General features: G+C 44.9%; 1 protein-coding gene across 2 annotated transcripts; it reads right to left on the reverse strand.

Annotated features, from left to right (window-relative positions):
* Window positions 1–280: 280 nt before the first annotated feature.
* SMIM20 (small integral membrane protein 20) lies at window positions 281–13,232 on the reverse strand. Of its 2 annotated transcripts, none has more exons than XM_023757749.1 (3): window positions 13,062–13,232; window positions 1,720–1,776; window positions 281–923 (listed from the first exon to the last, which is right to left on the reverse strand). In XM_023757749.1, the coding sequence occupies exons 1-3, from the start codon at window positions 13,168–13,170 to the stop codon at window positions 832–834; spliced, it is 258 nt and encodes an 85-aa protein (XP_023613517.1). In that variant the 5' UTR covers window positions 13,171–13,232; the 3' UTR covers window positions 281–831. The 2 variants fall into 2 exon arrangements, with proteins under 2 accessions (XP_023613517.1, XP_006093327.1); XM_006093265.3 differs by having other exon boundaries at window positions 281–954.
* Between the last annotated feature and the right edge of the window lie 236 nt (window positions 13,233–13,468).

The following is a 13,468-nucleotide window of genomic DNA, read 5'->3' on the forward strand; positions in this document are numbered from 1 at the left end:
AAAGCACATATAATCTAGTAGGGGCCAGAATGAGCACCAGAGAGAGAAGTGAGTATTCTCACGCTCCTTTCGCAGCTCCTGGTGAGGCACCTGTCAGAGAATCACATTCAGTATTTGTCTCAACAAATTTGCTATTTGCCTTTAAAATGTTTACTTGTATACAAACTGACAAACACCACCCACTCAAATATCTAGTCAAATATAATCTAGTCAAAAGCACTTCATTGTTATAATTTAGTGCATTTATAAGAAAGGATTTACAAAGGAACCTAGAATGTTGTCAAGTAAAAAGAAATCATTTTAATATGCCCAGTTTCACTTCTATTAATTCAACACTGATGCCTACTATGCATGCATTCCCATTTAGTTTGACTTGATTCCTATGCATTTATTTTCCAACACGCAGCCACCTTTGGCGAGTTAGTTCATCTGAACTGTTTATTCTTAAAGAGGACAATGAAGGTTGTCCTTAAAAAGTTTTATCAACTTTAACGTTCTCAGAGAGACCTCTGAGGCTCCTCAGCATGGTGGGTTTTCACTGAAATCTTCTACTTGGAAGATGGCAAAACAGACTCGGATCCTCCCAGGTCTCCTGGTTGCTTGTATTCATATCACAGCACACGGTTGGGTAAGAAGTAGAGACTGAATAATAAGTAGCTCTCCAAACACAGCTGGGTGAGGCAGCTTCATTTGTAGAAAGTAAAGCGAATCACGAAAACCTTCCTAATGGTGTGATTTGTTCCAGGGTTCTCTGGGTATTAAGAAGGGAAGTATTAGTCCTTGTGCACAGTAATGTTTACGGCATTACAGTTTTCTTCTCCAGCCGTCTTTCTATATGAAGTGATTTATCGCACTTGCTGCAGAATAGAGAGCATGAAGATGTCTAATTTCATAATCAGAGCTGGTGACAGCCTTCTCATTTCCTGCCAAATGGATCAGACCACACTTTTAACCCTATAGGAGGAAACATGAATAAAAACAGGGTTCATTTTTAAACTTCCTATCACTTCCCTCAACCCCCAACAAACAAAATGACATCAGAATTGGGTTGTGCAATTGACATGCAGTCTGAGAAGGCGGCAAGCTGCCGGAGCCCTGGAATGAACGGCTGGGAAGCCATGGCAGCCACGAGAGGCTTTTAAATGGCTCAGAAAAGGCCCCAAACAGGAAGATATGCCTCTGGCCTACTTAAAAACGAAATAAAAAAGAATGTTGCCGCAGATTACAAGAGTTTGGGTTAATAGGCTGGAAACCTCTCATTCTCAGCCAACTTGGATCATCTTAAAGTAACTAACCATCCAGCCATAAAGGGAACTTTTGAGCTTTTGTACAAAGCAGAATCCCGCATCAATTAAAATAGCTCACGAGTAAACAGTGAGGGTAGTGTTTAAATAGGTGCTTGGTAAATAAGTCTGCAAAACAGCTATTCTCCCTCCATATTTAATTGTACATGTTACACTTTTACGCCTACTTATCAAAGGCTAAAGAGGAGAGTGCAAATTTGCAAAGAATATTCTGGAGGGAAATATTAAAATGAAATCTCGAGGAGGCACCTATGAGGTGGCAACTGTCTTAAAATACGCAGCAAATCACAATCCAGCCTCTAACTGGAATTTCTCCCGCTGCAAAGAAACACACACACACACACACACACACACACACACACACACACACAACACAACAGTACAACTGAGACTTTGTTTTGATTTTTAAGTTTACCTGGTGGCTGCACGTCTTCTTGAACAATACCAGCCCGGTTTATAGCTTGTTCCTTCTCTGAGAAACACAACAGAAAAATTACTTTTTAGCAAGAAGGGGAGACAGGACTTGGTGGTGGAAAGACTTGTATTTACATGGGACGACAGGACAACTAGAAACCACTTTATATGAGTGCTTTTAATTCAGAGATGCCATTACTAAAAGTTTTCATGTTATGGCAGACAGATCCTATAGCAAAAAGCCTGGTTATTTTCAGGAAAAGCAAGCAAGCCATATTTCAAGAGAAAAGCTCCCAACTAACATCTCTTCTCTGTGTGCTCAGCATTTTTGGAAAGGCAACAAAACAACCGAAAAAACAATTTTGAAAGAACTGGTGGGCATGATATTATGAGGGGAAGGCTGCTGAATTGAAGGAACAAGTACAATTAACAGAAAATGATGTAGTTTATATGTCTAAAATGTACTCCACTGAAGGAGTAGGCCCAGAGCTAAATATGCTATGTTTTTGATAGGAAATAGAGCAGAAAATTAATCTTTGGGTGGGTGGCTTTGGTTTGGGTAATTGAAGCTTCCCTAATTGATTGCAGGTGCTGTGCCAATTAGACAGTGCGTGTTAGCTACAGCGGCTTGGCGGATCTCTTTGGCGATGTCCAACAGGCAAGGGCCATGAGAAATTGGGCGTTTCATATCTGTGGGCTTCAAGCACCCTGACACGTCTTTCTGAGTGGTTTAGAATAAACCCAAGGCCTGAGAAGACAAAGACTTATTATTCTAAGTATCGTGAAAAACAAATGGTGGCTTTTCAGGGGAAAGGCTTGGAGCCAAAGGATGTTTACTACTAAATTACAGTAATTAAGTGTTGTAATCAGACCTTCGCTGTAATCAGGCTGACAGTGTTTCTTTAAATCCACATTTAGCTCTTATTTAATATTAGGCCATTTTCTTTATTCTGGCCTCTGAATTCTCATGAAGTTACACAAGCATAAAGGTATAGGAAACAGGGTTTTGCCCAAGCCAATAGTCATTGAATTTGCTTCTCCGGCGATGTGGCAGAAAGTCAATCCTAAGTGACCTGCCTGATAGTTTTATCAATGCTAAGTTTTGCTTTGGCCAATATACAACTAGGAACTAGGGATGACGTGAATCTTGATATCCAATTCTAAGAGGGACACAGAGAAGACAGAGCATAATGAGGCCCATTACAGACAATGGCCGGCCGTGGTCTCCTGGGCCTCTGTGAAAAGAACGGCAAAGACCCTCTGGACCAAGATGTGCCAAAGACTTCTTCCACCGGGAGGGGATGACGATGGAGCCTCTAAGGCAGGGTGGGGAACGTCTGGCCTGAAGGCCCTATAAGGCCTCCGAAATCATTGGGTCTGGCCCTGCCAAGGCATTAAGGGTGAGTTAATTAGACGTTTGACCAAATAGAGCAGGCTAATTTTTAAGTTGATAATTTTGTATGGCCCGAGAATGATGTTATAAATACCCAAATGGCCCTTGACAGAAAAAAGGTTCCCCACCCCTGCTCTAAGGCATAAGTCTTTCTAATATAACTCAATAGGTGATCTCATTTCCTAAGAGGTTAAAGTCCTAAAAGACTGGGCCCTACCCCAGTGTCAACATGGAAGTCTCGAAGTATGGATGTGTCTCAAACGTGCTCTTAGGAAATGCTAGTGAGTTAAAGATTATACTGTCCTTGATTGTGCCAGGAACAAAAATATATAATTTTCACCCTAGCCATTTGGCTCAGTGGCCTGGGGACCAAAGGGTCCTGGGTTTGATTCCGGTCAAGGGCACATACCTTGGTTGCAGGCTCCTCCCTAGCCTGGGCCCTGGTTGGGGCTCCTGCAGGAAGCAACCAATTGATGTGTTTCTCTCACATCGATGTTTTTCTCTGTCTTTCCCTCTCTCTTCCACTCTCCCTAAAAATCAATGGAAAAATATCTTTGGGTGAGGATTAGCAAAAACAAACAAACAAAAAAGATATATTTTTCCCACACCTAAAAGGTCTATTCTCTAGTATTATGGAAGAGGGAAGTGAGTTTTTTAAAAAATTGATTGCCAGTTCAATTGATTGCTAGACCTACGGATGTAAGGAAATCAGACATCCTGGTGTACCGAACACATTCTCTGAGAGGCAGGTACTGCAAAGCCAAAGCAGCGGGCGGACTGCCAAGCATCACAGGAAGTTGACTTTTGAGGCAAGGACAGAATGCCTAACTGTGTCTAAGCTCTTATAATGCGATGGAGAACCGAGTAAAGAGAAAGGAATCCCTGTCCTCACACATTCTTGCTAATTGCTAATGAGGTTGGAGAGGCTGAGGATTTAATTTAAATAGACCATAATCACTTTATAATCCTTGTCCTTATGCAACCACCCCTTCTTCTTCTTCTTCTTTTTTTTTTAATGGCTTGGACAGGCAATTTAAACCGATTTGCTGAACCAGTTCCTAACAACTGATAACCGGAATTAGCAGCCCATCTACATGCCTGGTTCTTCAATCCATTAATGTTTTATAAATACTCTAAGGCCAGAGCAGTCTTATATAAATTCACGATATGACACAAGACACTGTTTGTGAATGCAGAATGCGCTAAAGGAAAACAAACTGGTCCCTCAGGATTTAGCAAGTACCTCTTGATGAGGCTGACAGTTAGGTTTCTATTGTGTTATCATTAGAGAAACAGCAGATGTCTATAAACCGCAGGAAAAGGGCAACGCAGAAGTCAGGGGTTTAACTATGGGAACAGATCAGGATAAGCTAATGACTGACTTTTCAGCAATGAGTGTGTGCTTCTTCCTTGAGTGAAATGATTAAAACGCAAATATGTGATCCTGGGCCTGGGGCTCTGCAATGCCGGTCGGAAAAGGCCCCGTTCCGAGTCTCAGCAAGCCCGACTCTGCCCCCTGGTGTTAAGGCAGTGGTTTGATTTGTAGTTTTAATTGAGGATCCTTACCTCTTAGTCGCAGGGCCAAGGTGCATTATTAAGCTGGTCATGCATGCAGACCAGGACGTTTTTGTATGGTAGTAAAAGAGGTCACCTAATAATTTTTAAGTCTTTGAAAATGAAAACATATCCTTATATTTCATGGCCATATTGTCCAGGTGTAGACTATGACCTCAGGACCCCCCCATCTCCTCCTGCCAATAAGCAGCTAAAATAAAAGCAACGCACAACCTAAGTAATGAGACAAATGGCAACATTTGGTTGTCGGCTAAATATTAGATAATAGCATTGTATCGATATTAAATTACCTGGATTGGGTAACTGTACTGTGATTATGTAAGAGAACGTCCTTGTCCGTAGGAAATACATGCTGGTGTTTAGGAATGAGAACTCACGTATTTAACTTACTCTCAAATGGTTCAGCAAAACAACAGTAATAATTCTACTAATCATAGATATAATTATATATGTATATGTGTCTCTATGTATATGTAGGTATAGATTTGTTATATTTTACATATGGGGGAGAAAGCAAATGTAGCAAAATGTTAACTGATGCCCTGGCCAGCGTGCTAGGTCCGTTAGAAGTGTCGACCTGTACACCGAAAGGCTGTGTGTTTGATTCCCAGTCAGGTCACATACCTAGGTTGTGGGTTCAATCCCTGGTCGGGGATGTTTCTCTCTCACATCGATGTTTCTCTCACACCCTATCCCTTCCTTTCTCTTTAAAAATCAATTTTAAAAAAATCCATGAGTGAGGATTTAAAAAAAAAAAAGGTAACTGGTAAATCTAGGTGAAGGATAGACAGGAATTTATTGCACAATTCTTGGGTCTTTTCTGTTGTTTTTTTCTCTTCTTTTTTTAATAACAAAAATACACAACTGCAAAACAAGTGTAAGGAAGTCAACAACACTGTAACTGTTCCATGATGATTACTTCAAAGTAGCTTTTTGCAAATAGCAAATATAAATTTTAAAAACTACTTTCCTAGGCTCCCATCTGCTGCTGTTGCCTGGACACGTTCATCATCCAGATGTACACGGGGTGATCCAGAACTAGACAGGCACTGGCAGTGAGTGTGAGCCAGCAGCCGAGGGGACCAAATGGCCACTAGAGGCACTGGCTCCTCCCAACCCCGTAAACACTTCTGCTTCCTCACCAGAGTCTAGTCGAATCCAGAGAGCTCTGTAATGCTGGTTAGAAAATGAGACTTGTCTGTCTGCGCATCTCATTGGACTCCACGGTGGAAGGAATAAAAAGCATATTCTAAGCACCTCGCATGTGATAGGGAAAAAGCCCTTCTGGTATGATTTGCGCCCCAAGTGATTTCGTGTAACCGTATTCGGACTCTGTACAATATACTGCTAGTTGGGAGCAGCGAGGTGCAGCAAACACAACCGAGAGGTAGGAGAACTGAGGTTCTCACACTCTTACATGTAACCCGCGCTCTGCTGTCAGGTGAGAAGCGCAGCAGTAAGCAGCAGACAAGGTTGGGGAGTTAGGGGCATGTCCACCCAGCACTATGCTACGTGACCTTGGACAAGTCCCCTACGTAAATGAGAGGACAAGGAGCACAGGGTCTCTGCAAAACTATGATTGTATGCTTCTGCAGATCTAATAAATTTCAAAATGAGCAGGACCGCAGAAAAGGATCTGACTCTGTCTCATTTCACAGGCTGGCCTAAAATGCCATAGACAGGTTGCTTGAAAAGGCCTTATTCAGAATCACTGTCTAGTTCTGCTATATGAAGACAGATTAGGCTTCAAGCTACAGCATCTGTTCTCGGCCCTGAACATGGGCTCTTCAGACAAGCTTTGCCAACAGGATGAAAGCTAAAAGGCACGTCTGGGATTCCCTCAGAAGCACAATGGTCTCCATACTTCCTGTCTGGGATCACTGACCATGAAGGCCAACTGCATCGTCCCAGTGCTCACTTCAGAACCGACGTAGCACGTGCAGAACTGACCTGCACTTCACATAACGCTAAGTCAAGTCTGGCTGAGTCAGTGGAAGAGCTGAAGATCACAGTGAATGTGGACGTGAAATCCCATGAGGCAGTCTTGTGACAGACTTGCCTGATTCTATGAAAGATCTCCTGGGCTTGACTTTACCTCAGCAGCCTTCTCCTCTTTTCTGCTGCACTGTGTCTTATTCCAGCAGAGGCCCTGGAACCTCCCTGACCCCGCACTCCCCGGACCCGAGCTGGCCAGCATCAGTCAGGCTAGCCCAGCTGAATGGCCCACGCTGACTTCACACCTGAGCCCTACATGGCCTCGGCCCCTCCCTTTCCAACGTTGGCAATTCTCAAGGACTGGATGTCTGCCCTGCCCTTCCAAGAACTGTGGGTTTCTCCTAGGTCTGCCCGGAATCGCGAGGAATATAAACGTCTGAGGGACAGTCAGAGAGGAAGACCTAACAGGAGAGGCTAAGAGGAATGGCTGAAAGGCAGGAGCAAAAGAGCAAAACCAAGAGGACTGGCGGAGCGGGCAGGCACAGAAGCCCAGAGACAGGAGGGTTTCAAGGAAGGAGTGCCTGGCTGGTGTCTGTGCTTCCCCCACTGACAGACGACCCGACCTCCTGTATTACAAAGCGGACAGAAGTCATCACCTGAAGTGCCCACAGCTTCCCAACATCAAACCTAATTTAGCTGCGTCCACACCTGCCCTTCCTCTTGAGCTCACAGAAGGGTCCTGCCTCCCGTCCATGGCTCTCTCCTCCATCTGGTCTCACGACCCCATGCCCCCTCCCACTCTATGGCTTGTCTTCTCTCTCCAGCATCTTTCTTTGTCCAGAGATTCTTTTGGCTCTCCCTTCCCTCCCAGACCCCTGGACCTGCTGCAAATACACTTTGTCATGCTCTTCCCCGTACAGCCAAACACCTTTAGTCAACTTAATACACTATTTACTCTTCAATCCACTGCAATCTGCTTTCTGCCCACCACCAAACCGCCTAAAGCATTCTTAACAAAATCATCTATGACCTTTACCTTTTAAAAAAATAAAGATAATGGCTATTTTCACTATCTTCCTGTCTCCAAAAAGCCTGACCCTGCTGACCACACCCCTTTTCATGAAGAGCTGTCTTCATGGGGCTTGTGACTACAGCCTCTCCTGGTTTAAATGCTCTCGCTCTGGGCACCCCTTCTTGGTCCCCTCTGAGGGCCCCCTTCTCCTGACAGCTTGCTCTTCAGTGTCCACCAGCACTCTGGTCCTCAGCCAGTTTGTCCCTCTCAATCTCTGGATGCTGCCTGGGAGCTCTTACCTCAGTGACTCTGACCCCATCCACTGCTGATGACACTGCATGTCTAGCTCCTGCTCGGACCCAGGACCTCAGCTCCAGACTGGCACCTCTCCCTGCCTCTGGGAAATCTCCAAGAGCACATCCTGACACCTAAACTCAGCACACCCCGAATGCAACTGGCTCGTCCTCACCCCCAGAACTGATTCCTTCTCGGTTTTCTGACTAAATGACCTGCACCACCATCTCCTCAGAGGCTGGAGCCAGAAAGCTGGGTGCCATTCTCCTTCCTCTCCCTCCCTTTCCCTGTGGCTACTCAGTCACAAATCCATGTAGCGTGTACTTCTTAACTACAGCTCCTAAAATCAATACTTCCTCCCAGTCCCAGAGCCACCACCCTGGTTCAGGCTCCAGTCACCTCTGGATGTACAGCCTTCCTATGCCTGGCCTTCCTGCCTCCAGCCCGGACCCGCCCAGCCCTCCTTCACATTACAGAGCAACGCCTGTAAAGAGTGAATCTCATCACCTCGTTCTCCCGATTCAAATGCTTCAGTGATCCTCCCCTGGCTGGACCCTGAGGAGGCAGAGGGTTACTGAAGTATTGGAATCAAGCAAGATGATCAAATTCAAAGAACAAATGGCATGACAACAGCCACAGCAGAAGACCTGGTTCTCTATACTTTCTGACAAACAGGAACGAATTTTTCCAGTTACAAAGTCTCACCGAAGGAATATTAAGATGTATTTCAGAATGAAGAAAGCTGAAACTCGAAAGGAGTGAGATGCAAGAAGGGCTGATGCCTAAAGAATGTGGGTGAAGAGAAATGATCAGCGACTGTAGACACACTGTGATTTAGGGAGCATCAAGCACATGGTAGGACTGAAGGTTATACATAAGACTAGGATGGGGCTCAGGCGTACTAAGGTCTTTGTATATTTCATAGGTGGGTAAAGATATAGACTAACTTTAAACAATAATCATAAAATAATAAAAATAAAATGGAAAACTTTTAAACTACATAGTACAGGAGAGAAAAAATAAAGCGTTAAGGCACAAAAGGAGAAAAAGGAAGTATAGAGATAGAAAACACAAAATAAGATGGAGAAAATAGAAGTAAACATAATAGTAAACATAATGAAAATGAATTCAATGCAACAGTTAAAGAGATAATCAGATTGGATTAAAAATCCAGTTTAGCCCTGGCCGGTATGCTCAGTGGTTTGAGCCTCAATCCACACACCAAAGGGTCTCAGGTTCAATTCCCAGACAAGGGCACCTGGGTTGCAGAGTTGATCCCTGGCTCTGGTCAGGGCACATGCAGGAAACAACTTTTCAATGTACCTCTCTCACATTGACATTTCTCTCTCTGTCTCTGTCTCTCTCTTTCTCTCTCCTTCCCTATCTCCCTTCCACTGTCTCTAAAAGTCAATGGAAAAATATCCTCGAGTGAGTATCAACAATAACAACAAAAAAATAAAGGCTGACTATAAGAGGATAGATATACCAGGAAAATATTAACCTAAAGAAAGTTGATTAACTATAATATCAGATAAAGAGTGGGGGAGGAATATCTGGGGTAAAGACCCTTATATAATGACAATTGAAAACAATTCTCCAGAATACTCTAGATTATGTGCACCCAATAACATGGCCTCCAGATATCTAAAAGAGTTAAGAAGCTTGATCTGTAACCAACATATGTAGAACCTGTATCCAACAATCAGAGACTAGACAGCATTCCAAGCACAGAGAACATTAGTAAAAATTGATCTGTGCTAAGCCACAAGGCAAATCTTCACCAATATCAAAGAATCAAAATCACAGTCCACATTCCTTGACTACAGATGCAAATAAGGCAGAAATCAGCAATAAAAAGTAAGCAGACCACCGTGGCTACGGGTAGAGAATGGGTAGTAGTTGGGGCCTGGTAGAAGCAGGGAGACCAGCTCAGAGCCCAAGCAGTGGGTAGAGGAGGTGGGTAGGACGAAGGTGAAGTGAGACAGAGAAGTACTCTGACTGTCTTGTTCCATCAGGTACACCCAGCACCTACCAGTGATAGGTGCACAGGAAATACGAAAATCTAGGGTTTTGGGTTTTTTGGGGTTTTTTTCATCCTCACCTGCGGGTATGTTTTTATTTCATTTCACTTTATTTTATTGATTTTAGAGAGGGAGAGAGAGACATCGATGTACGAGATAAAAACATTGATCAGTTGCTTCCTGTGAGCACCCCCACTGGGGATCGAACCCGAAACCTAGTGTATGTGCCCTGACTAGGAATGGAATCCCAAACCTTTTGGTGTACTGGATGATGCTCCAACCAACTGAGCCTCCCAGCCAGAGCTAAAATCCAGGTTTAAAAAAAGCTATTTTTTAAAAGCTAAATAAACGCTAGTTGAATGTGCTGAAAGTAACGTAAACTCTGTCCTCCCAGTGGTTTACCACCGTCACCAACGCCTCCTGCCTGGATCTAGTTTCCTGCCAGTCCAGCCAGCGCTGGGTGTGTCGACCTGCCAAAATCTCCTTGTCTCACATCTCTGCCCTCGAGGCTCCTTAGTTTTTAAACATTTTTATGGGGTGGGTAATATAAGACTGTTTTCGGTGTTTCCACACCTGTTATCTCATTAAAAACACCCCAAAACCTGTAAAGTCAGTCTGTAAGCTCCACTGCTACAGATGAGGAAATAGGCTGAGCTCAGAGAGGTTAAGGACTTACCTTAAGGGCCCTCATCCTATAGACCCTCATCTGCCTTACACCCTTTTCTCACTCCCTTAGAGAGGCAGTATCATGCACCGATCGATGACTCATCAACTGTGGGTCCTTGTACAAATACTTAACTGTTCCAGACCTGTTTGCCCACATATAAAATGGGGATGATGCTCACATAGCCCACATATAAAATGGGGATGATGCTCACATAGCAGCTACCCCAAGGGGCTGCTATGAGAACTAAATGAGTTAATATGTATAAGGAACTTTCAGTAAATACTAGTTGTTTAGTATTATTTACCTGTTTAAAAAAAAATCAGTTGTGACTCTCAAATAAGAGTTGGGCGAATGAATTAAAACTGAGTCATAAAAGTGGGCAGGCGTAGACTGCCTTCCAATTAAAATGCAGATACATTTTGGCCACTCACAAAACAGGCACCTAAAAGGCCTGATTTGCCTGTTTCAAGTGACTCAGACAGCCACGGATTCTAGAGTATCCCTTTAAGACTGCTATTGGGACACAGGCACAAACCCACACCTTGATCATCTGATCTGGACCAGGATTTCTCAGCCTTGCCACCACTCACATTTGAGGCAGGGTGATCGTGAGCATCTGTCCTGGGCACTGCAGAAAGTTCGTCAGCATCCCTGGCCTCTATCCACTAGAGCAGCGGTTCTCAACCTGTGGGTCGCGACCCCTTTGGGGGCCGAACGACCCTTTCACAGGGGTCGCCTAAGACCATCGGAAAACACATATATAATTACATATTGTTTTTGTGATTAATCACTATGCTTTAGTTATGTTCAATTTGTAACAATGAAAATACACCCTGCATATCAGATATTTACATTACGATTCATAACAGTAGCAAAATTGCAGTTATGAAGTAGCAACAAAGATAATTTTATGGTTGGGGGTCACCACAACATGAGGAACTGTATTAAAGGGTCGCGGCATTAGGAAGGTTGAGAACCACTGCACTACAGCCAGTAGCACACTCACCCCACCCCACCCCACCCCACCCCACCCCACCCCAGTTCTGACAAGCAAAATGTCTCTAGATAAAACCAAACAAACGTCCCCTGGGGGACAAAGTCATCCCCAGTTCAAGGCCACTGCTCTAGTCTTCAAAACTGAAACTTTTCTAGTGGGACCCAAAGCAGACGCCCTTGTCCCAAGTTCAATTCTAGAGGCTGCATAAAACAGCCTGTGACTCGGATCCAATAAGGAAGGATGATGGAAATAGACTATGCTGGGCTTCACACAGTCCTACATTCCCCCACCCCCGCCCCCCCCAGGCACGGTACCTAGCTGGAAGGCAGAATGCAGAGGCCATTTTAATCTTGGCTGATGAATAGAAGCTACAAGGGAATTTAAATGTGTATTTAAAATGCTCTGCCTCCATAAACCAAAGGTTGTAGCATTTGTAATGGGCAGAGCATTTATACGGGAGCTTTTGCCTTCAAATCGCCAAGCTATCAGCTTCTGCTAATATTCTCCAGGGGCACGGTTGGCCCTCTTCCATCTTCAAGATGATTCAGGTTTCCTGGAGAACAAAATGAGCCTCTAATGCCTAATATTTTTTCTCTGACAGATGGTTTCAGATGTATCAAAGTGCTAATCCTTGCTGAGGTATAGGTCTCAAGGAAGGAGAGTTTGGCTTTTAGTATGATAGGACTTGAATGATTAAGGAGGAAAATTACTCCCAGGATATATTCACCATTGTCATGTGAGCAACCAGCTTAAAATGAAGACAGCAGAATCTGAAAAAAGATTTGAGGAAAGAGAGGAAAAACTAAAAAACCCAGGTTAGCAGTTTAGGTTTGGAACATTTCCGCCCAAAGACATCTCTGGGAGTGGAAATGAAGTTGCCAATAAAATCATCTTCAAGCTCAGGAAGATTAGGGTTCAATCTGTCTCCCCGCAACATCATCATTTCAGCTGCAGTGTGTGCAAGCTCTGGAGACAGAGGCCTGGGACTGAATATCTGCCTTGCCACTTACGAGCTGTGTGACCTTGGGCATGTTACACAACCTCTCTGAGCCTCAGTTTCCCCACCTGTATGACGGGTAACAATACCTACCTCAAAATGAGGTTAAAATTTAATGATCCAATGTATTCCTAACCGGACACATGATAAGCATTCAGTTAATGCTAACTGTCAGTATGAACTAGTATTTAGTGTCGACCTACTAGGTGCAGGCTGCTTTCATGACCACCTCTGAGTCTCAGGGGAGGTGAGGGTTTGATTTTAGGTATCATAGAAATAATTATTTGCTCAGGATCCGAGAGATTGAGTCATGCATCTACGGTCACAAAGCTGCCCACAGCAGAATTCAGACCCAGGGGAGCCGAGATCCGCCCGCGTCGCCACGTGGAGAAGACCGGACAGGGAGTTACTGGGAGTTACTAGGTCACCACACGCGGGCAGAGGTCACTCACTGTATTCCTCCGGCCGCATTAGGGGCCGGAAGTAGATGGGGTAGAAGGCGGCGCCGATCAAGGAGATGAAGCCGCCGAAAATGAGCGCGGTCCGAAGGTTCCGGGACATGGCGCCCGCGGGAACTGCCCGGCCGGCTCTGAACCCCGCAACGCCGAATCCCGCTCGCGCTGCCAGGCGGAGCCGCTTTCGCTTCCGGGCCGGAGCCGCTTTCGCTTCCGGGCCTGGGGGCGTGGCCAGGAGGCGTGGCGTGGCGGGGCCCGGGTGGGGCCAGAGGCGGGATCTGGGGGCGGGGCTTGATGGGGGCGGGGCCTCGGACCAGCGCTCCGCCTCCTGCGCTCCCTGGCGGTGTAATGCACCTGTGGTCACTAGAGGAGGTTTGGGAGTGGGGGCTCATTGCTCTCCATGA

This window comes from Myotis lucifugus, unplaced genomic scaffold, assembly GCF_000147115.1.
Source record: "Myotis lucifugus unplaced genomic scaffold, Myoluc2.0 scaffold_112, whole genome shotgun sequence".
NCBI lineage: Eukaryota > Metazoa > Chordata > Mammalia > Chiroptera > Vespertilionidae > Myotis > Myotis lucifugus.

Bases quoted from the DNA above. Each gene is read 5' to 3' on its own strand.
- SMIM20 (XM_023757749.1), bottom strand. From the start codon at position 13,170: ATGTCCCGGAACCTTCGGACCGCGCTCATTTTCGGCGGCTTCATCTCC. The intron at 1,777-13,061 runs GTGAGTGACCTC...TGTGTTTCTCAG, and splicing joins AATGCGGCCGGAGGAATACA to AGAAGGAACAAGCTATAAAC. The intron at 924-1,719 runs GTAAACTTAAAA...TCCATTTGGCAG, and splicing joins AGAAGACGTGCAGCCACCAG to GAAATGAGAAGGCTGTCACC.